The 24891-nt window shown below is 39.0% G+C and overlaps 1 protein-coding gene across 1 annotated transcript; it reads left to right on the top strand.

Moving 5' to 3' along the window:
* The first annotated feature begins 368 nt into the window (after nt 1–368).
* On the top strand, nt 369–24496 carry LOC306854577 (uncharacterized protein). The gene is made up of 5 exons (XM_079392713.1): nt 369–484; nt 9329–9444; nt 9527–9607; nt 10907–11071; nt 23048–24496. Exons 1-5 carry the CDS (start codon nt 424–426, stop codon nt 23222–23224), a joined length of 600 nt encoding a protein of 199 aa, XP_079248839.1. The 5' UTR covers nt 369–423; the 3' UTR covers nt 23225–24496.
* The last annotated feature ends 395 nt before the right edge of the window (nt 24497–24891 follow it).

The following is a 24891-nucleotide window of genomic DNA, read 5'->3' as shown; positions in this document are numbered from 1 at the left end:
ACACACACACACACACACACACACATACAATATATATATATAATAATCAACGAAATAATGAAACAATAATTGTAGCTTAATTATTAAAATATTTAATCATAAATATAAAATTATAAAAAAACATAAGCCATTGTATTAAGATCACTATCAGTAAAACAGAATGAAAATAAATGCTAAATTATAAAATATAATTTTTCAAATGACAAACTAAAGGGATTGTTGTGAAGTCGTGTCATGTGACTCGCTCTGTGTTTCAGGACAGAAAGTGACGCGCTCTGATTAATGACTGGGAACTTTGGTTTGTGCGCGTTTTTCACATGTTACGCCTCCAAACTGCGAATGACGCTCTGAACTCTGCTGGAAACGCAGATGTAATGACTGTCCCTGCAGAGCGCAGCGCAGCGCGGAGCGGATCTCACGCAAATGACGCAGGGCTGCGTGACGGAGACAGACATGTGCGCAAACACTACAGGCTGCTGCGTGGGTAAGAGCGCGATCACGCATTTAACGCAAAAACCGCTGCTCTGAACGAAAGAAAGAGCTCTCAGATTTTGCGTTTAATGCTTGTTTTCTCTGTATGCTGGATTAAAACATCTAGTTCAGAAATAGTCTATGATGTTTTTTTTGGAAAACTACAGAAACACTCAATTATTATGATATTGGTTTGTGTTTCAATGGTTTTCTGTTTTAAACTTTGGTGATGATACAGTCTGTAGTTGGATTTATGTTATATGTTATAAACACGTTTGCCTAAGGTTCCAATTAAAAAATTATTTATAAATGTTCTCTGAACGTTTACGGACAGTTTATATCGGTTTAAAACATTGTTTCTTGGTTATGCAAACTTTAGAAAAACATTTGGGAACATTCTATTTTAGCATTTTGCAAATATTAAAGGAACGTTACTTTTTAATGTTCTCTGAACGTTCTGAAACAAGTATTAATAATGTTAAAAAAATGATAGACGTCCGCTATCAGAATAAATGTTGTAAAAATGATGTGATGTATAAATAACATTTTTATGCTAATATTTTGTGAATGTTATTAAAGATATTGAAGGTTATATTAATTTTAGTGGAATCATTTTTGTTGATAACGTTGAGAGAACCTAGCTAGAACATTCTCACAACTTTAACATTTTTTAAAAGTTATATAAATATTAAGACAAAATGTTCTTAAAGTAGAGGAGAGTAACACATTGTAACACTTTTTTGACTGTCAGTTTGTGTAAATCCACATGGGGTTCAGAATATCATTTTTTCATCCACAGTAATTTCACTCTTGTCTAGTACAAATATGTCACTTTGTTTCATAATTACAGAGTATACGTTTTTCTTTATTTATCCTCAAAAAAATGGAAGTGAAATGTGACAACATGCCCAATACAGTAGGTGGGGTACATTGTAACATTTACATATACATTTAGTCATTTAGCAGACGCTTTTATCCAAAGCAACTTCCAAAGTAGAAGCAATCAGACCAACGAGAGAGCAACAATATACAAGTGCTGTGACCAGTCTCAGTTAGTCTAGCACAGTGCACATAGCAAGGTGTCTTTTTAAAAAATAAATTAAACAGAATAGATAAGAGTCGTTGTTCACTTGCAGAATGCAATCTTCTGGAGGGTGCGTAGGTCTGAACTATAGCGAGTTTAGGCAAGCATCTTGTAGGCAAGCATCAGTACCTTGAATTGATGCGAGCGGCAATTGGCAGCCAGTGCAAGCTGATGAAGAGGGGTGTGACGTGAGCTTTCTTCGGTTCGTTGAAGATCTGGATCAGATGCAGAGGCTTGATAGCACATGCATTAAGGCCTGCCAAGAGAGCATTACAATAGTCCAGTCTGGAGAGAACAAGAGCTTGGACAAGGAGTTGTGCGGTCTGCTCTGATAGGAAGGGTCTAATCTTTGTAATGTTGTATAAGGCAAATCTGCAGGACCGGGCTGTTGTAGCAATAAGGTCTGTGAAGCTTAACTGATCATCAATCACAACTCCAATGTTCCTGGCTGTCCTGGAAGGAGTTATGGTTGACGAACCTAGCTGTATAGAGACGTTGTGATGAAGTGCTGGGATGGCTGAGACCACGAGCATTTCTGTTTTAGCAAGGTTGAGTTCAGAAGAATCAGAATCAGAATGAGCTTTATTGGCCAAGTATGTTTACACATACAAGGAATTTGTTGTAGTGACAGAAGCTCCACAGTGCAACAGAGAGTCAGCAACAGGACAGGACACAGATAATAAAATAATAATATACAAATATCCAAATAGGCAATATACAAAACAGCAAAAACACAATATATAATATAGACAACTATGTATGTACAGGTCAAGTATGTGCAAATTACAAATGAGAAAATAATAAAATTTGTGAGTGTGGTGAATGGATAATGTATTATAGTTGTGTGTACTACTTTTATTGTTGAGTGTTCATGAGATGGATTGCCTGAGGGAAGAAACTGTTCCTGTGTCTGGTCGTTCTGGTGCTCAGAGCTCTGTAGCGTCGACCAGACGGCAACAGTTCAAAGAGGGAGTGTTCTGGATGTGAGGGGTCCAGAGTGATTTTATCAGCCCTTTTGCTCACTCTGGATAAGTACAGTTCTTGGAGAGTGGGGAGGGTTGTACCAATGATTCGCTCAGCAGACCGGACTACTCTCCGTAGTATTCTGAGGTCAGATTTGGTAGCTGAGCAGAACCAGACAGTTATTGAGGTGCAGAGGATGGATTCAATGATGGCAGAGTAGAACTGTTTCAGCAGCTCCTGTGGCAGGCTGAACTTCCTCAGCTGGCGAAGAAAGTACAACCTCTGCTGGGCCTTTCTGACAATGGAGTCTATGTGAATATCCCACTTCAGGTCCTGAGAGATGGTGATGCCCAGAAATCTGAATGACTCCACTGCAGTCACAGTGCTGTTCATGATGGTGAGTGGGGGGAGAGCAGGGGGGTTTCTCCTGAAGTCCATGATCATCTCCACAGTTTTGAGCGTGTTAAGCTCCAGGTTGTTGAGACTGCACCAGACAGCCAGCTCCTTAACCTCCTGTCTGTAAGCAGACTCGTCACCGTCCTGAATGAGGCCGATCAGTGTGGTGTCGTCTGCGAACTTCAGGAGCTTGACAGAGGGGTCTTTAGATGTGCAGTCGTTGGTGTAGAGGGAGAAGAGCAGTGGGGAGAGAACGCAGCCCTGAGGAGCTCCAGTGCTGATGGTGCGGGTGTTGGATGTGAATTTACCAAGCTTTACTAACTGCTGTCTGTCTGTCAGGAAGCTGTTGATCCACTGGCAGACGGAGGTGGGGACGGAGAGCTGGGTTAGTTTATTCTGAAGGGTTTCCGTGATGATGGTGTTAAAAGCGGAGCTGAAGTCCACAAACAGGATCCTCACATAAGTCCCTGGTCTGTCCAGATGCTGCAGGATGAAGTTCAGTCCCATGTTGACTGCACCATCCACAGACCTGTTTGCTCTGTAGGCAAACTGCAGGGGGTTCAGTAAGGGTCCAGTGATGTCCTTCAGATAAGCCAAAACAAGTCTTTCAAATGATTTCATGGCTTCAGGCGTTAGGGCCACAGGTCTGTACTCATTAAGTCCAGTAATTCTGGGTTTCTTTGGGACGGGGATGATGGTGGAGCGTTTGAAGCATGAGGGGACTTCACACAGCTCCAGTGATCTGTTGAAGATCTGTGTGAAGATGGGGGCCAGCTGGTCAGCACAGATTTTTAGGCAGGCTGGGCCTGGTGCTTTCCTTCTTTTGGGCACACATCTTCTTCGCTGATTTGAATTGTAGGTGTGGAGGAGAGGGGGGTTGCTGGAGGTGTTAATGGTTGTGTGAAGAGGTGTTCTGGGCGGGTGTGGGGTGATCTTTCAAAACGACAATAGAACTCGTTCAAATCGTCTGCCAGTTGTTGATTCTCCAGAGTGCTGGCAGATGGTGTCTTGTAACTGGTGATATCCTTCATACCTTTCCAAACTGAAGCAGGATCACTAGAAGATAATTTTTTCCTTAGCTTAGCTTAGCTTAGCAAATAATTCCTCTTTGCCACTCTGATATCCTTTTCCAGTGTGTATTTGGCCCGTTTATACAAGACTTTATCCCCCTTTCTGTAAGCATCTTCTTTGGCCTGACGGAGCTGTCTGAGTTTTGCAGTGAACCATGGTTTGTCATTGTTGTAGATTAGATGAGTCCTGGTAGGAATGCACATATCCTCACAGAAACTGATATAAGATGTTACAGTCTCTGTGAGCTCGTCCAGATCGATGGCAGCGGCTTCAAAAACAGTCCAATCAGTGAGAGATTTTTGAGTTGAAGGTGATGATCCTTTATCCAGCCAGAAATGTCTGTCAGACAAGCTGCAATGCGAACAGCTACTGTCGGATCATCTGGTTGGAATGAGAGGTAGAGGTGAATGCCATCTGCATAGCAATGATAGGAAAAACCATGCTTCTGAATGACAGATCCTAAAGATGACATGTATATGGAGAAGAGAAGTGGTCCAAGTACTGAGCCTTGAGGCACCCCAGTAGTAAGAAGTTGTGACTTAGAAACCTCAGCCCTCCAAGACACCCTGAAGGACATACCTGAGAGGTAAGACTTGAACCACTGGAGTGCGGTTCCTGAGATGCCCATCTTGGACATGAGGGTGGACACAAGGATCTGGTGGTTAACTAAAAGCAGCGGACAGATCCAGCAAGATGAGTACTGAGGAATTTGGAAGCTGCTCTTGCCAGTCTCAGGGCTTCAGTAACCGAGAGCAGTGCGGTTTCAGTTGCCAGAGCCAGATTGTTTGTTGGTAAAATAAATGTTTGGCGATAACTTCAAAAGATTTTTGGCGCACTTTTTTTTCCTTAATATAATGTTGATATGGTAACTAGTAAATACTGTAAATTTTGTCATGCTAGCATGTGTGGAAATATTTTGTAAGAAATGTTTTTGTAACCTTTAAATAACATTAAAATCAACATTAAAACAGGACATTTTAATGTTCTCAGGTGCTGTTCACACAGAACACATTTTTCTATTCCTACTTTTATATTGTTTTTCTATGTAAATGCACTAGACGGACATGTATGACCGTTGCGCTCACGTCTCGCAACTTTTGCAGCGTCTCGTATTTTTAAGATGCTATTACAAGTTTCAAAATAGTGGACCAATCAGAAGACCAAGGAGGCGGGGCAAGTGTTACAAGCTTTTGTTTACAGTATCAAGTTGCCATGGCAACTGTTTTATTTGACGGTAACATGGCGGAAGATGCGTGTTGCGCTGCAATTTAAAAAAAAAAACATTCCTGAGCGCCGTGTCTCATGTTTTTAGACACAAATACGTGTTCTGTGTGAACGTCCCCTTAGAATGTAAGAGTATATTTAAAAAAAATAAAAAAAATTTAAATCAAATTAAATTTTGGGCAAACATTAGAATGTTGTAAGAAACGTTTTTGTAACCTTTAAATAATGTTATAACCGCGACAAGAACATTTCAACATTTTGAACATTTCAAAACAATGTTCCCACAATGTTTTTATAACCTAAATTTGTTAGCTAGGATGCTCCAGTATAGGGTTATTTATTTATTTTGTATTTAAAACTTTAAGATTTGTGTCTGTATAGAAATTGACTGAGAAATTTTCACTTGAGTACAAATTTCACAACTTGTGTTTGTGAATCTAGAACTGTTTTGGTTGCTGTAATTGCTCTATATCATTGTGCAAAAATGTGCAAATGTTTGACAACAGTAAAACATCAATAAATATGTGGCAGATGCCAGACGGATCAGTGCTGGTTAAGTCCTACAGGTTGGGTGGTTTACAGGTTCCTGCGAATCTCTGTGACTTTACAGAGCGTCGGATTCTTTGCTGCATTATAATATATTTTTCTTGAACTTTCCCAGATTTTGTGCAATAATCTTTTGCACGATAAGTTTATTTGCTCTTAATATGTGCTCTGCAGACTGTGTGTGTTTGCATATGCAGTGACACACTGATGACAAAATAGGAACATTTGTATGTTATGAGAAGAAAGCCCTTTATTGACTGCAACATTGTTGGGAAGTCGTGGCCTAATGGTTAGAGAGTCGGACTCGTAATCGAAAGGTTGCGGGTTCGAGTCTCGGGCCCGAACCCCCCAACTGCTCCCCGGGCGCTGCAGCATAAATGCTGCCCACTGCTCCGGGTGTGTGTGTGTGTGTGTGTGTGTGTGTGTGTGTGTGTGTGTGTGTGTGTGTGTGTGTGTGTGTGTGTGTGTGTGTGTGTGTGTGTGTGTGTGTGTGTGTGTGTGTGTGTGTGTGTGTGTGTGTGTGTGTGTGTGTGTGTGTGTGTGTGTGTGTGTGTGTGTGTGTGTGTGTGTGTGTGTGTGTGTGTGTGTGTGTGTGTGTGTGTGTGTGTGTGTGTGTGTGTGTGTGTGTGTGTGTGTGTGTGTGTGTGTGTGTGTGTGTGTGTGTGTGTGTGTGTGTGTGTGTGTGTGTGTGTGTGTGTGTGTGTGTGTGTGTGTGTGTGTGTGTGTGTGTGTGTGTGTGTGTGTGTGTGTGTGTGTGTGTGTGTGTGTGTGTGTGTGTGTGTGTGTGTGTGTGTGTGTGTGTGTGTGTGTGTGTGTGTGTGTGTGTGTGTGTGTGTGTGTGTGTGTGTGTGTGTGTGTGTGTGTGTGTGTGTGTGTGTGTGTGTGTGTGTGTGTGTGTGTGTGTGTGTGTGTGTGTGTGTGTGTGTGTGTGTGTGTGTGTGTGTGTGTGTGTGTGTGTGTGTGTGTGTGTGTGTGTGTGTGTGTGTGTGTGTGTGTGTGTGTGTGTGTGTGTGTGTTTTTGTTTTTATATTCCGGTGGGGACTTAAACCTGAATACACACAGACTCATGGGGACTTGTGTCACGGTGGGGACCTAAATTGAGGTCCCCATGGGTAAACAAGCTTATAAATCACACAGAATTAAGTTTTTTGAAAATCTAAAAATGCAAAAAGTCTCCTGTGAGGGCTACGTTTAGGTGTAGGGTTGGTGTAGGGCAATAGAATATACGGTCTGTACAGCAGAAAAACCATTACACATATGGAAGTCCCCACAAGGATAGCGAAACAAGTCTGTGTGTGTGTGTGTGTGTGTGTGTGTGTGTGTGTGTGTGTGTGTGTGTGTGCGCACTACTCACTGCTATGTGTGTGCACTTGGATGGGTTAAACGCAGAGCACCAATTTCGAGTATGGGTCACCATACTTGACAATACGTCACGACTTACTTTTATTACTTTATTGTTCACTTGCTGTAAAACGGTGAAGTCACGACTTGCTGTAAAACGGTTGTTGAACATATCAGGACATGTTGAGGCAGAAAACTCATATATTTTATCTATTTCCTCATGGATGTACAAACACCCAGCATGAAGATCCGTTTGCCCTCAAGATATTTACACTACATGTGCCATTTATGAGAATAAAATAAATAAAATTAAGTGAAATTACCAAATTAAAATGAAAAACTGCTGATTTACCCCCAGGTCATCCAAGATCAGGATGAGTTTGTTTCTTCATCAGGTTTGTAGAAATGTGTCTCTGCATCAGTTTCTCAGTAATGGATGCTCTGCAGTGAATGGGTGCCGTCAGAATGAGAGTCCAAACAGCTGATAAAAACATCACAATAATCCACACCACTCCAGTCCATCAGTTAACATCTGGAGAAGACTAAAGATGAAACAAATCCAGCATTAAGACGTTTTTAACTAAAATAGAGTCCATAATCCATAATAACGCTTCCTCCAGTGAAAAAGTGTTCTGGTCTGAATCAGGAGAGAAATCTGCACAGATCAAGCAGCGTTTACAAGTCAAAACAGCTCTAAACAAATATGTGGCTGGATTTTGATCTGAGAGACAACAGCAGATGTACTTTTTCACTGGAGGAAGAGTTATTATGGTTTATGGACTCAGATTTTAGTTAAAAACATCTTGATGGATTTGTTTGAGTTTTTGTCTTCTCCAGATGTTAACTGATGGACTGGAGTGGTGTGGATTATTGTGATGTTTTTATCAGCTGTTTGGACTCTCATTCTGACGGCACCCATTCACTGCAGAGCATCCATTGCTGAGACACTGATGCAGAGATGCATTTCTACAAATCTGTTCCCATGAACAAACGAACTAAGTGTTCTGGTACTTTTGGCCCTTATGTTTGTTTTTTTACAGTGAATGAGAAAATGAAATTTCACAACCATCAAACTTACATGCGACTCACATGACTTGATGTGAGTGTTTTGGTTGAGTAAACAAACTGTGACTATCGTGTTCTTGAAGATGGCGCTTAAAAGCATATTGCAAGTTGCTTGGTATAAAAGCATTTACTATTTTTAAGGTGGCGCCAGGACATGCACTTAGTATTCGTTAACATCAATTTAAAATTTGTTTGTTTATAGTGGTGCAGCTTTGGTTTAGCATCCAAAATCTTTAATAAATAAATAAATAAAAAAAGAAAAGAAAGAAAAAAAAAGAAAAGGGGTTCTTCGCTGTCCACAACATTTATTTAAAGGCCATAGTTTTGTTTTCAAAATTAATTTTAATATTTAAACTCAAATAAAGTTGGAATAAAATAAAAAATAATTATTAGATAAAAACATAAACTAAGTTAAAATTAATTACAATTAACTGAAATAAAATAAGTTAAAGTACTAAAATTATTCAAACTAAATATATATAATATATATATTAAAAAAAGAAAATGGTAAAAGCACATACATTTACAAAAAATTACACTAAACTGAAAAGGAAAAGGAAAACTAAAAATATAAAAAATAAAGGCTAATCAAAATTTTGATAAAAGCTATAGTATAATACAAAAATAACACTGGCATGGAGACTCCTAGTTTCTGTATATTAAAAACATCAATAAATTTAATAGCCATTTAAATATTAAAATTTAAGGATTACAGAAGAATTCAAAGCTAAATATTTTTCAGGTTACTTTTTAACCAATGAATTTACAGCGCTGGACAACTTTTCTAGTTGTTTGTGATTTACTGGATAAGGATTAAGTAAACTTAAAAAAATAATAATATTTTATAATTTTCAATTTTTTATTTATTTATTCATTTCTACCATCTTGGCATAACTAGTAAAAGGTACAGTCATTATAAAATACCCTTTTATTAATTTCCATGGCTTATAAATTCAAGAAATCCCTCCTAATACTTCCTCAAAACCTGAATCTTCAAAGACTAAAAGCCGTTTTTGAGGAGGTGAATTAAAACAAGAAATATCTTGATTTGTAGTTGTTTGAGCACAGTTTAATGCTTGTTTGGTCTTCTTTTAAATCTTGAGTTAAGAAAGACTGTTTCAAATAAAGCGAGTAGCTAAACGTGGCTGTGCTGATCATGTACTGCAGGTGTCCTGCTCCTTCTGCTCCAGCTGCAGTTTGGCCAAACCAGACCCATCAACTTCATCTGTGACCCTGAGGTGAGGAGACGCATGGATGTCACGGAGGCGCTGGAGCCGCTCACGGTACATGCATTCACATACGCACGCTTGAACACATGACTTATCAAAGCCTGTACAGCCACGCAGTAAAACCCTGCTGTTACAGACGCACTGCTCCGACCAGCTACCTGCGGCCGTCCTGCAGCCCTGTGTCCGGATAAACATGGCAGCGTGGAAACAGACATCAGTGAGTACAGCTCCTTCATCTAACCATTAAAAACTCAAACCAGAAGAGAAACATTGACATTAACTGAAATAAAGTAAAATATAAAAAGCATTTTACTTTGTTTTATTTTATTTCTTATTTTATTTTATTTTAGCTAATTGCCAAGGCAACATTTCTCATTTATAATATAGATTAACTTAACACTGGACTACATTTCTTTAACTGAAATGTAGAAAAACCTTTTATATTACAGTATTTTTTTTTTTTTTTAATTTTATTTCTTACTTTATTTTATTTTTATACACTATACTACATTTCTTTACAACATTTCTGCAACTGAAATGTAGAAAAACGTTTTATTTTATTTTATTTTATTTCTTATTTCATTTTATTTTTATTTTATTTTTTATTAGCTATTTAGATGAACTTAACACTAGAAACAAACTAGAAACAAAATATTTCATTCAGTAAAATGTACAAAACAAACTTTTATTTTATTTTATTTTATTTTATTTTAGCTAATTGCCAAGGCAACATTTTTCATTTTTATTTATATTAACTTTATGCTAGACTAAACTAGAACCATTTTCATTAAGTGAAATAAAATTAAATTAAAAAACAACAACATTTTATTATTTTACTTTATTGCCAAGGCAACATTTCTCTTTTATAATTTAACGCTTGACTAAATTAAAAAAAAAATCCCTCTTTAACTGAAATGTAGAAAAACTAGATTAACTTAACAATAGAATAAAACTTGAATAAAAAACATTTCATTAACTGAAATAAATTAAAATGTAGAAGAAATTAATTTTACATTTCTTTACAACATTTCTGCAACTGAAATGTAGAAAAACTTTTTATTTCATTTTATTTATTTTTATTTTTATTTTATTTTATTTTAGCTAATTGCCAAGGCAACATTTCTCATTTATAATATAGATTAACTTAACACTAAAATAAATAAAGCCAAAAATGAAAACCAAATTAAAAATGAATTAAAATATACAGATATATAAACAAAAATAAAAATGACAAAAACTTTAACTAAAATTTAAATGGAAACAGAAAACATAAAAATAAAAAATTCAAATTATTAATAAAAACTAGTAGTATCTCAATTACACTAAAATAACACATTATACTAAAACAATGATCTGTTGCAGTAATCTATCAACTTAATTCCCTCAAAATTAAACCCTGACATTAGAATATAATGCTCAAGTGCTAAAGCTTGGCAAGAATACGTCTATTCTGGACTTTAACTGTGTATAACTGTGTTTGCTGTGAAGTTACTCATTCGAGACATAAACCCATCAGTTCCAGCAGAAACAGGCGTTTGTACGCAACTCTCTGGATGCTCTTCTTCGCTCTCTGGGGATCGTGAAGGAAAGCTCGTCCAGTTCCTGTCAGACGGATGTCTTGAAGATGCTGGAACGCAGTCTGAAGAACCACCTGCTCATCGTGGAGCATCTGGAGCGACAGGTGAGCGATAGACCGATCAGACAAAAAGACCTCAATTCTAAAAGTGCAAAACGCTCTTAAAACACTAGAAAGTCTGTGGTGCATCTTCATTTAGAATGCTACACACTGTAAAATATGAATCGGGGGTCTTGTCATTTTCATAAAAAAAAGGATGGTGATAATTAAAAATAGTGAGTATATTTCATTAAAGATAGTGTGATTCAGTGTTGTATAGAAAATATTGAGGACTTTTTTACTAATAAAACAAAGAGATGTGTTTTCCTCATTTTTTGAAAGGAAATTTAAGCAGTTTTGAGGCTTGAATTGAGGAACTGGAAAGACAACCTAATTATTTTAAGAGAAACAATTTTGCAGTTTTATTTTAGAGGTGATTGTTAGTTCCCAGCATGCTTTGCATATGGCTGGATATGGAGAGTAAATTTTGAAATTAAATGATATTTTATGTGTTTTTGAGTGAAGGGAAACATCCTTTAATGTTTAATGATTCAGTTATGTTTGACATTTGAAAGAGTTTCTGTTACATTGAAGCTTCCATTGTGCAGTTGTTACCATTGTGCAGAAGAGTAGAGCTTATGGTTGTGGATACTACTCCTATAAGGCATTAAACCTTGTTCAATGAGTAGCTTTACTAGAGCAGTACCTTCCAGTATTTCTCCAGTATTTTCCTACTTCCTACAGTCTTTTAAATGAAGTCAAATACAAACAGGCCTCACTCAAAATCACAGACTTTTGAGAATCAACTTAAAATAAATGAGCACATTGCACTAATTATATTAAATTCATTGTGTCATAGATTAATTAATTTAGGAGATTTTACATGATTTATTCAGGTAGATTCCATAAAAAAATCCAAGCCTTAAAAACGACTCAAAAATATTAAGTGTAATATTGTTACCATCATTTTTTAAAGTAAATAGCCCGTTCCATTTTTTACAGTGCATTTGAGGTCAAAAGTTTACATCCCCCTTTCAGAATCTGCAAAATGTTAACTATTTTACCAAAATAAGAGGGATCATACAAAATGCATGTTATTGTTTATTTACTACTGACCTGAGTAAGATATTTCACATAAAAGATGTTTACATATAGTTGAATTTATAAAAATGTTCAAAAGTTTACATCCCCTTGATTCTTAATACTGTGTTGTTAGCTTAATGATCCACAGCTGTGTTTTTTTGTTTAGTGATAGTTGTTCATGAGTCCTGAACAGTTTGTCCTGAACAGTTAAACTGCCTGCTAAACTCCTTTAGCTCCCACAAATCCTTTGGTTTTCTGGCATTGTTGAGTATTTGAACCCTTTCAGCATTGTTGAGTATTTGAACAATGACTCTATAATTTTGAGATCCATCTTTCCACACTGAGGACAACTGAGGGACTTTTCATTTAGTACTGCCCTTCAGAAGCTACAGAAGATACTTACATGCTTCACAGAAGACAAAATAAGTTCAGTTTGCCTTGATCTTCAAATTCAAAAAGTTTACACCCTCTGCTCCTTCTGGAAAAGACTGAATGCATGTTAATGTATTTATTTTAAATTTTATTTCTTTGATTTACTTTCTTGTTATCACGGTGTAACCCCCTAGAGTTTTACACTGTTCTATACTTAAGTTCAATGCAGTACCATAGTTTCCCTTTAGGGGTCGCTGTATGAATTCACTCATTCACATCCTTCTCTCCACTCTCTCAGGCAGAAGTCTCTAAACTCATCCTTTCCAGTCATCCTACTACCTGTCCGCTTGATCCTATTCCATCTCATCTCCTTCAAGCCATTTCTCCTGCAGTTGTACCTGCACTCACTCACTCACATCGTTAATACATCCCTTCACACAGGAATTTTTCCCTCAGCATTTAAACAGGCTCGTATAACTCCACTTCTTAAAAAACCCACTCTTAACCCAACTCTTTTTGGGAACTATAGACCGGTTTCCCTTCTTCCTTTCATTGCAAAAACACTTGAACGAGTTGTGTTCAACCAAGTCTCCGTCTTTCTCACACAGAACAACCTCCTGGACAGTAACCAATCTGGCTTCAGAAGTGGGCATTCGACCGAAACTGCCTTGCTTTCTGTTGTTGAAGCCCTAAGACTTGCAAGAGCGGCTTCCAAATCTTCATTACTTATCTTGCTGGATCTGTCTGCTGCTTTTGATACAGTCAACCATCAGATCCTCTTGTCAACCCTATTGAGAAAGGGCATCTCAGGAACCGCACTCCAGTGATTTGAGTCTTACCTCTCTGATAGGTCCTTCAAAGTATCTTGGAGAGGTGAGGTATCCAAGTCGCAACATCTAGCTACTGGGGTGCCTCAGGGCTCAGTTCATGGACCACTTCTCTTTTCTGTCTACATGGCATCACTAGGTTCTGTCATTCAGAAACATGGCTTTTCATAGCACTGCTATGCTGATGACACTCAACTCTACCTCTCATTTCATTCTGATGATCCGACGATAGCTGCTCGCATCTCAGCGTGTCTAACAGACATTTCTTGCTGGATGATGGACCATCACCTTCAACTCAACCTAGCTAAGACAGAACTGCTTGTAGTATCAGCTAACCCATCGCTTCATCACAATCTCACCTTCCAGTTAGGCTCATCTACCATTACTCTTTCAAAAACATCCAGAAACCTTGGAATTGTGAATCAGAATCAGAATCAGAATCAGAATGAGCTTTATTGGCCAAGTATGTTTACACATACAAGGAATTTGTTGTAGTGACAGAAGCTCCACAGTGCAACAGAAAGACAGTAACAGGACAGGACACAGGTAATAAAAACAAAATAACAATATATAATATATATTATAGGCAACTATGTATGTACAGGTCAAGTATGTGCAAATTAGAAATGATAAAAATAAAAATAAAATAATAACACAGTGTTAATAACACAGTTATACTGACAACTTTTGCCGTGTTACACCATCTTTTTGTGGCGAGCCAGCCAGGAGGATAATTACAGCCCAAGCACAAGTTATTTGATTGAACTGAGTGATATTTATTTTTTTATTATTATTTTCTGTAAAAGTTTTGCAAAGTGATTAAACAAAATGAGTACTTCAGATATTGAGAGACATTACAATGTCAAAGCAAAATGTGCTGTCTGTGTGTTAGGCATTACAGATACAGATAGTGATGATGACATCACCGAAACCCTAAAAAAATATAGTGTTGTGGTGAAAGTAGTGAGAGTAGCCCCCAGTACTGCACCGACAGGACAACCTACTGTAGTGGTAGAGTTTAATACACACACTCCTGTTGCACTCATGGAGCCTGATTTCCCCCTAGAAATAAAAAATATGCGGAACCCCACATTTACCTGGCATGTAGATAGTGTCAAAGTGTTAGCCCCATTCACAAAACAGTTGCATGCCCAAGCTGAACATTCTTCCCTTGATTCAAGTGAGACCAGTTATGATGATGCTGGTTCAGATATGACATTTTCTGACCACAGCACTTCCATGCTGCAAAGATACAAAAAGAAATCACTGTCTAAAAGATCAAAAATTAAATCTGATCCAGTAGTGAGGAAAAAGACTCCAAAGTCTGCACTGAATGCACTTACCCCTGTTGAATTAAACCCACCTGAGGTGCAACGCATAGTTGTCAAACATGTCATTAAAAATGACGCTTCTGCAGTGCAAGCTCATTCAAAATGGCTGCGTTCTTTCTCTGGCCGAATTCCAAAAACCCCCAGGTGAAGCTGATTTTGACATATGATGTCTCCATGTTGACATTTTGCTGCAGGATTCTCTCCCTTCAGGTGTACAGTGAAGAGGGATCCTTAAAAGTCTCTTACCATCGGCCTCAGATGTGGTCAAGCAACTTGGTTCCACTGCCCCTCCACAGGATTATGTGAAACTTCTTGATTCTGCTTATGGGCTGGTGGAGGATGGCAAAGAGATCTTTGCCAGGTTCCTAAATACTCACCAGGACACGGGTGAAAAAGCTTCTGAGAATGCAGACAATCCTTAGCACTGCTGTCAGGCGGAATGGAGTGAAGCAGTCCTCTGAAAATTGCCATTTACTGAAACAGTTCCAGCGCGGCTGTTGGGATCATTCCCTTATACTTACCCTTCAGCTTGAGTCTAAAACAAAGACACCACCTGACTTTGCTGAGTTGTTATTATTGCTGAGAACTGAAGAGGACAGAAGAGCTGCTAAACTTGACCGGATGCAGCGACACATAGGTAGTTCAAAGCATAAAGTTACATGTCACACACAGTTTGCTACTGATGTCTCTCCTTAAGACTGAGGCATTGAGAAAGCAAGTAGCTGATCTACAGATGCAGTTAAAGTCCTCAAAGACTAAAACAAAAGAAAGACATGAGCCTGTTTTAGTGGAAAGCCCAAAAGTTACTCCATCTAAAGCCGAGATAAATGCACAGCAAATTTCAAATAAATCTCCAAAGCCATGGTTCTGCTTCAGATGTGGGGAAGATGGCCATGTTGCCAGATTATGTGAAGGCTCCATCAACAAAGCTCTAGTAGATAAAAAGTACAAGGAGCTCAAGGCCAAGCAGGATGACTGGGCAAAGAGGAGCAGAATGCCGTTAATGCGGGTCGGGTTTCAGTAATGGGACATACTGGAGCCCAGTGCAAAATGAAGTGTCCCAATGGTTTGAATGAACAAGGAATGAAGAGTCAAGCCCATTCCAGTGTCTCAGCTTATGACAGTGAATCGATTCCTGGCATTATAGGTCCCAGATGCACTGCGAAAATTGTCATTGAAGGGAGCCCTTGTATCTCCCTTCTCGATTCAGGGTCCCAAGTGACGACTGTGTCAAAATGCTTCTATGACACTTAGTTGTCATCCCATCCAATTCTCTCCCTGGACAATTTAATTGTTCCTATCCTTCTACAGAATGAAACTGCTCACAAAAACACCCTTCCAAGAAAATGTTGCTTAGCTGAGCTTTATGTTCCATCTGCAAGGCCCATCCATCCTTCTGACTATGAGGCTGTTAGATTTCATCTTCAGGAACTCAAGGACGCAAACATCATCCGAGAGTCTGAAAGTCCATTTGCTTCACCTATAGTTGTCGTGAAAAAGAAAAATGGTTCCATTCTACTCTGCATAGACTATAGAAAGTTGAACAATCAAACGATAAAGGATGCCTATGCACTTCCAAACATTGAAGAGACATTTTCTGCCTTAACAGGGTCAAAGTGGTTTTCTGTTATGGACTTGAAATCAGGGTACTATCAAGTCGAGGTCGAAGAGGATGACAAACATAAGACAGTATTTGTTACACCTATACGATTCTGTGAGTTTATCAGGATGCCACAGGGGGTGACAAATGCCCCTAGCACCTTTCAGCGTGTTATGGAAAAGTGTATGGGCAGCCTGCATCTGAAAGAAGTCCTTGTATTTCTTGACGATTTAATTGTTTTTTTCAAGCAGTCTAGAAGAACATGAGCAACGCCTCGTGAAAGTCTTGAACAAACTAAAAGAATTTGGTCTAAAGCTGTCCCCAGACAAGTGTCGTTTCTTCATGAAGTCAGTAAAGTACCTTGGACACATTGTTTCAGAAAACGGCGTAGAGACTGACCCCGATAAAATCTCAGCTCTTACCACCTGGCCAAAACTCACTAACATCAGTGAGCTAAAATCCTTCTTAGGATTTACTGGCTATTATCGAAGATTTGTCAGAGACTACTCAAAAATCGCAAAGCCCTTAAATGCACTGAGAGTTGGTTACTGTCCACCCCGTAAGAAAAAGGGGTCCAGACTTCCTCCTAACACTGATTTTAAGAAGACTTTTGGCAATAGATGGACACCTGAGTGTGATGTTTCTTTTCAGACATTAATTGAGAAGCTCACCACCACCCCAGTGTTGGGGTTTGCAAACCCAAAGGTGCATTATATTCTTCACACAGACGCCAGCCTACATGGCTTGGGTGCTGCTTTATATCAAGAGCAAGAAGACCACCTGAGAGTTATCGCATTTGCCCGCAGAGGGTTATCAAATTGTGAGAAATGTTACCCCACCCACAAGCTGGAATTTTTAGCCTTGAAGTGGGTGATAACCGACAAATTCTATGACTACCTGTACGGAGCGGAGTTCATTGTCATGACAGACAATAACCTGCTAACATATATATTAGCATTTGCCAAGCTCGACGCTGCAGGACGGTGCTTGAGTCCTTATCAAATTTTAATTTTAGACTTCAGTACCGAGCTGGAAAGAAAAATCAAGATGCAGATGGTCTGTCCCAGCGACCACACCCTCAGCGCGACATTGATTTCAGTTCTAAAACTGAGGACGATCGTATTTCTCAATTCATTTCTCAATTCATGAAAGAAGAAAATGCAAAAATTCATTCCCAAATGAGGCGGTGAAAGCCATTTGCCAGAAACATAAATTGCATGAGCTTGTGGCAGAAGAAGAGCAAGATTATTTACCTGCTACTTTGCAATGTTTGGCCATGAATGCTGATGCTATTCCAGCAGAGTTTGTGCTGGCGGATCTACTCCCTGGGTCGAGCCCTCTCCCCAGAATGTCATCGCAAGAGTGGATAGCAGAACAGTCACGGGACCCCACAATAAGTAGAGTGATTGAACTTTTAAATACTTGAAAAAGACTCTCTTATTGTGTCAGACATCATGAAACCCGAGAAGTTCAACTGATGCTCAGAGTAAGGGATCAGTTCACATTCATATATGGAGTCTTATACAGGAAGCGTATGAACCAAGAGAAGTCTTCTTATCAGCTTGTTCTGCCTCAGAAGTATTGGGAAATTGCACTGGAAGCCCTACATGACTCAGTAGGTCATATGGGTGGAGAACGCACTTTAGATCTAGTGTGCACTCGCTTTTATTGGCTGAGGATGTCCGTAGATGTTGAACGCAAAGTCAGCACTTGTGAGAGGTGCATCAGGAGGAAGGCCAAGGCCGAAAGAGCATTCCCCTTGGTTAATATAGAAACCAGCAGGCCGCTGGAACTAGTCTGTATGGACTATCTCTCTCTAGAACCGAATGGCCGTGGTACAAACAACATCCTATTTATCACGGACCATTTTACTAAATATGCTGTGGCCATCCCTACAGCCGATCAGAGAGCAAAAACTGTTGCCAAAGCTCTGTTTAACAACTTCTTTGTGCACTACGAGATTCCATAACGCTTACACAGCGATCAAGGTCGTGACTTTAGTCTGCTGTCATTAAGGATCTTTGCCTCTTGTTAGGGATAAAGAAGACTCGAACAACTCCCTATCACCCGCGTGGGAATCCCGTAGAACATTTTAACTGCACACTGCTTCAAATGCTTGGAACTCTCCAAGAAGACGACAAAGTGAAATGGCATGACTATGTTCAACCACTGGTGCATGCCTATAGATTAGATTAGATTAGATTCAACTTTATTGTCATTTATGCAGAGTACAAGTACAGAGCTAATGAAATGCAGTTAGCATCTAACCAGAAGTGCAAGAATATAGTGTTTTATATACATATAAGTGCAGAGTAAATTAAGATATGATTTACAGAATGTACAGTGGAATTGCTATATACAGTATTGAGCAGAGTATATACAGAATATAAATAGGAATGCAATGTAGGGATTGTATGTACATTATGAACAGAGCAATGTAGGATTATATACATTATGAACAGCAGAAACGTGAGAACAGTGGTAATAAATAAATACAGCTAGATGAGTGTGCAAAATATTGATAGAACAATGTATTCTATGCAAAATAGCAGTAGTGCAATATTTTATAGAAATAGTTTACTGTGCTTTGTATAGTAACAACTTTATACAGTTTATAGTGTAATAACTTTGACAATGTGCAGTCTGTGCAAAATATGAGTAGTGCAAATGCATGTGTGTAAAGTACTGTGACCAGTGCAGTAATAAGCAGGTGCAGGTTAGATTGGTGGTGTGGCGTTCAGAAGTGTCACAGCCTCGGGGAAGAAGCTCTTCCTGAGCCTACTAGTGCGAGAGCGTAGGCACCTGTAACGCCTGGCGGATGGAAGGAGGGTGAAATGTCCATGGTTAGGGTGAGAGGCATCCTTGATGATGTTTCTTGCCCTGCCCAGACAGCGCTTATAATAAATGTTCTCAATGGAAGTTAACTGGGTGCCGGTGATCCGTTGAGCAGTTTTCACCACCCGCTGGAGTGCTTTGCGGTCAGATGCGGAGCAATTGCTGTACCATACTGAGATGCAGTTCGTGAGTATGCTCTCAATGGTACAGCGGTAGAATTCCACAAGGATCCTGGGATTCAGGTGAACTTTCTTAAGGCTCCTTAAGAAGTAAAGGCGCTGCTGTGCCTTTTTGACCAGAGTGGAGGTGTTATGGGACCAGGTGAGGTCATCAGAGATGTGGATGCCAAGGAACTTGAAACTCGACACACGCTCCACTACAGCTCCGTTGATGTAGATGGGTGTGTGTGCATGACTCCTAGTCCGCCTGAAGTCCACAATGATCTCCTTTGTCTTCTGGGTGTTTAGCTGTAGATTGTTGGTGGCACACCACACAGCCAGGTGCTGCACCTCATCCCTGTAGGCTGATTCATCGTCATCCTTGATCAGACCTACCACCGTGGTGTCATCTGCAAATTTAATTAGGGTGTTGGAGCCATAAACAGGAACACAGTCATGGGTGAAGAGGGAGTACAGGAGAGGGCTCAGTACGCAGCCCTGTGGCACGCCGGTGTTCAGGGTGATGATGGAGGAGGAGAGGTTATATAACTTAACGGACTGAGGTCTGTTAGTCAGAAAATCTAGAATCCAATTGCAGATGGGTGTGCTGATTCCAAGCTGGCTGAGCTTGGAGATCAGCTTGGAGGGGATTACTGTATTAAATGCAGAACTGAAGTCTATGAACAGCATTCTCACATGTGTGTTTTGACTGTCCAGGTGGGTGAGGGCAGAGTGAAGTGCTGTTGAGATGGCGTCCTCTGTTGACCTATTGTGGCGATAGGCAAATTGGAATGGGTCCAGTGTAGCAGGGAGAGAGGATTTTAAGTGGGATGCAACCAGTTTCTCAAAACACTTGGCAATGATGGGGGTGAGTGCAACAGGACGGAAGTCGTTAGGGACCGAGGCAGTGGAATGTTTCGGTACTGGTACGATGGTACCAGTACCGAAACATTAACTGTACCATGAACTATAACTGTACCATGAACGATACGACTGGCTTCTCACCTTATCAGTTGATGTTTGGGAGACAGCCAAGCCTTCCAATTGATGTGGCTTTTGGTATCAAACCAGAAAGGGGGAAGAAAGTCACTCACTCCGACTATGTCAAAAACCTGCAGGAGAGTTTACGAGAAAGTTGAACACAGTCAGAAGACGGCTTTTCGTAACAAACAGAGATACAATCTGAAAGTGAGAGAATCTACTTTGCATGCTGGGGACCGTGTCCTTGTCAAAAATGTGGGAATAAGAGGTAAACATAAGCTCACTGATCGATGGAGCAACACAATTTTTCAAGTGGTCAAACAGATAAATGAATCTTCTGTTTACGTAGTGAAGCCTCTTACGACAAGTGGTCCTGAAAAAACACTTTATCAAGATCTGCTTTTGCCTCGTGGATTCTTGACTTCCATCATCCCCACTAATGAAAGTAAGCAAAGTGGAAATGACTGAGAAGGTCTCTTGTTCTGGTGAAACATTGGAAACCCAAGATGAATTGGTCCAAGAACCAGCTCATGACCATCAAGATGAAGAGTTAGATTATTATATGCTCAGCCTTCACAAGAAACACCATATCCCACCATAGCTGTTATCCGAGAAGTGCCTTGTGGTGAAGCCACGAATGAAAATACCAGATGTACTATATTAAATCCAGATGCAAGGCCGTTTGAACCTTCAGGAAGAAAGGGAGGTGTGCACTCTCCTGGAGAAACCCTTGAAGAGAACCGCCTACCTGAGGTAACCCTGACAGAGGATGCCCTGCCTGAGAAGTCCCTGGAAAAGATGAACCTGTCAAGGAGCTGAATTCTAAGTCCACTGATGGAATTGATGATGAGTCCAATCAGGAGTTGATTGTTAATGATGCTGAACCTGTTGAGCAAAAACAGAATGAAGCAAGAGAAGACAAACGCAACAACAGTGAAACTGTCAGTGTGGAGCATGATCTAGAGAATAAAGACATCCCTGCTCAAGAGATGCCAGATTTCAGACGTTTTACATGACACAGGGTACAACCTGGTAGACTGAACTTTAAGTCATTAGTAAATCCTTTGGCATTAGTCGTGCATTCCCTATTAGAAGGTCTGAACCAAGCTTTCGCACGTGCCCTTGAAACTGATGCTTTCTCTCACGTTAGAGTACTAGCGCCTGATACATCTGAACACTTACAGGAGACGCATGCAGGTTCAGGAGGGGAGGATGTAACCCCCTAGAGTTTTACACTGTTCTATACTTAAGTTCAATGCAGTACCGTAGTTTCCCTGTGGCTTTATGAATTTGTTAACTGATGTAGAGATTAGGAGAAGAAAAAACTCTTCAGCTGGTACGCATGAGTATGTTCATGGGTTTCAAAAGGAATTCATATTGCAGTCAATCGAGAAGTTATTTCTACAAACTCTGACTGTGAAGGAAGCAGGAGGACTTTTGGACATTTTATTTTTTTCTTCTTCTCTTTCTTTGCTCTATCGGACCTGTTATGCACATCCTGGATTAAATATCGAATTTTTCCCATTTCAACAGTGTTGTGTTGGGACAAAACAGCAAAATACTAATTTGTTCTTATATTATTTGTTTTTTTGTTATATGTGCAATAAATGCTGTTTGCAAAAGCGGCTGTTAGCTGCTTCCTACCATTTGGCCCAAATTTAATTTTTATCCTCCCAAGAGTCGAACCTAGCCCTCTATCTTTTCAGAGTGGTGTAACACAGTGTTATACTGACAACTGTTGCCGTGTTACAACTGTTTATTATTACTGTCAATGCAAAAAAATAAAAAAAAATAAAAAACATGTATACACACACACTGCTGTTCAAACGTTCAAACAGTCTCTTCTGCACATCAAGGCTGCATTTCTTTAATCAAAAATACAGAAAAAACTGTAATATTGTGAAATATTATTGAATTTTTAAATAATGGTTTTCTACTTTACTATACTTTAAAATATTATTCCAGTCTTTAGTGTCACATGATCCTTCAGAAATCATTCATATCCTTCAGAAATCACGTTAATATGCTGATTTATTATCAGTGTTGGAAACAGTTGTGATGCTTAATTTCTTAAAAGTTTTTTTGGAACCTGTGATATTTTTTTCAGGATTCTTTGATGCACAAAAAGGTAAAAAGAACAGCATTTATTTAAAATAGAAATCTTTTCTAACAATATCCACTACCATTCAAATGTTTGGGGTCATGAAATGAATACTTTTATTCAGCAAGGATGTGTTAAATTGATACAAAGTGATAGTAAAGACTTATATTGCAAGAAAAAAATAATATTTTGAATAAATGCTGTTCTTTTTATTCATCAAAAATTATCACAGGTTCCACAAACAAAACAAAATATGAAGCATCACAACTGTTTCCAACACTGATAATAAATTAGCATATTAGAATGATTTCTGAAGATCATGTGACACTGAAGACTGGAGTAATGATGCTGAAAATACAGCTTTGCATCACACGAATAAATTATATTTTAAAGTATAATAAAATAGAAAACTGTTTTTTTAAATTGCAATAATATTACACAATGTTGCAGTTTTTCCTGTATTTTTGATCAAATAAATGCAGCTTTGATGAGCAGAAGAACCTTCTTTAAAAAGCATTAAAAATCTTACTGATCTTGAATGGCAGTGTATATGAAATAAATAAATAAAAATGTTACACTTGTTTCAGAAAGTAACATTCCCATAATATTTTCAAGATGATAAAAAGGAATTTTTAAAACATCGGACACATTGAAAGAACATTCAGAAATGCCATTTTCATGACTAAATGGGAACATCAAAACATTCTTGGCACATATTTTTATTATTTGGGATAACACTCGTCTCTGTCTCCAGACACAGATTTCCACACTGACTCCAGAACGGGGCTGCGAGGGTCAGAAAACAGCCAGTTTGACTCAGACTGTGCGTTTCTACAGAAAGCTTCTGCGAGGTCCTGTGGAGCTCCTGATGCTGGATCTCACACACATGTGCACAACACACACACACACACGATCCATCTCAGTGCACTAGTTACGCCTCTAAACATTCCCTCAAAGTCAAATTAAAGACGATGTAGCATTTGGACCAATCAGACACAAAATTTTGCATTTGATTTAACAAATCAATTAGTTATTAGATTAACAAATGGTCACAGACCCCCCCCCCCCCCCCCCCCCCCACCCAATACACATACTGGGTGCCACTATGTGACTTCAGGCCCCTGGTTCCATGGGAACCGATCTGATAACACTAGTTTTATTGCTCAAAGTAGGCAGAGCACCTCACTTCATTTCCCCTTAGGAAAGAGACATTAGGCCATAAAAATGGACTCATCTGTAATTAATTAATAGAAAAACCTTTCTTTGAATGAACACACATATATTCAGGTCATTGTGTATATTATTACTGTTCTTGTATATGTTTTTCTGTATTGTATCCTGTTTTATGCATGCTTATGATAGAACACTAGTTAATATTACCTCATGTATATCATGTTTGGTCTCCATCAATTCGTCTTTGGATGATCTAATTGAGAGTGTATATTATATGTCGATACCTATGCAACATATAAGTGTTCTAAGAATCTTTAATAGTTTGTATATCAACTTCCAATCCGGTTCATATGCAAATTACCATGCATGGAGACACAGAGTTGTAAACTTTCCCTCCAAAAGTTCAAGTCACCATAGGCTCTTTGACTCCCCAGAGGTGTGACCTCTATAGCAGATCAAGCTCTCACATCATGTGATGCCCCGGCAGTCTGCGGTCCTGTTAGATCCTAGGAGGATGTGAGCTAGAACTCTTCTGGACCCTTAAGTTTTGTGCCAGGCCTTGTGGCCTTGACTTTCCATTCAACTTAAGCTCCTCGGACCTCAGCAGATCTCTTTCTTAGCTCTTTTCCACTCTCTACCTGGGAAGAACATTTCTACCTCAGAACATCTTTGGAATTCATCACTCTTCAACCCGGAAGAACGTGATCGGGAGTCCAAAACCTTGAAACCATTAAGACTTTCATCTGAGACTGCATTCCAGACACTCGTCACAACCAAGGCCATGCAAGTATCGTACATTTAACTAAACAAAACAGAGGTCATTAGTACAAGTTATAGACCCCGTTATAAACGGTGCTGATGGTTTTACTCAGGTGGTTAAATGACTCTTTCCATAACTGCATTCTCTGGTTTCCTGATGGTTTCATCTATCAACTCTCATTAGCCCTTTCCCCATGTATGAGTGATTGTATGTTTGTTTGTTTGTTAGACTAGTTTGTGTTAGTGTTTAGTTAATAAAACTCTTGTGCACAAATTACATGAGTTTCTGATTCTGCCTTGTATATTAATGTCCCTTTACGATTTTTGATCCTTACTACATGCTCTAATGTATTAATGCTTAGAAAAGTATTTTCTGTGGCCAAGAAAATATCCTTTCTTAGAGTTGATATGAATATACACTGAATGTTCGCTGGACGAACAGATTAGATGATGGCAATTTAATTCTGCGACAGTTATTACTGTCAGCTGATATAAATAATTGTAATTACTCATAATTAATTGTAATTATTTATATACAATTCCCTTTTGAGCTAATAAATTGTTACAACGTTTAAGGAAATTCAAGAAGTGCAAAAAAAAAAAAAAAAACTGATTTGGGAAAATAACACTGGAGCAGGAAAGGATTCACTGATGAAATGGAAAGCC

The sequence above is a fragment of the Barbus barbus genome (genome assembly GCF_936440315.1).
Source record: "Barbus barbus genome assembly, chromosome: 34".
Lineage (NCBI taxonomy): Eukaryota > Metazoa > Chordata > Actinopteri > Cypriniformes > Cyprinidae > Barbus > Barbus barbus.
The sequence above is the reverse complement of the archived record's forward strand: the minus strand, read 5'-3'. Positions and strand labels throughout refer to the sequence as shown.

Bases quoted from the DNA above. Each gene is read 5' to 3' on its own strand.
- LOC306854577 (XM_079392713.1), top strand. From the start codon at position 424: ATGACGCAGGGCTGCGTGACGGAGACAGACATGTGCGCAAACACTACA. The intron at 9,445-9,526 runs GTACATGCATTC...CTGCTGTTACAG, and splicing joins AGGCGCTGGAGCCGCTCACG to ACGCACTGCTCCGACCAGCT. The intron at 11,072-23,047 runs GTGAGCGATAGA...CTCTGTCTCCAG, and splicing joins TGGAGCATCTGGAGCGACAG to ACACAGATTTCCACACTGAC.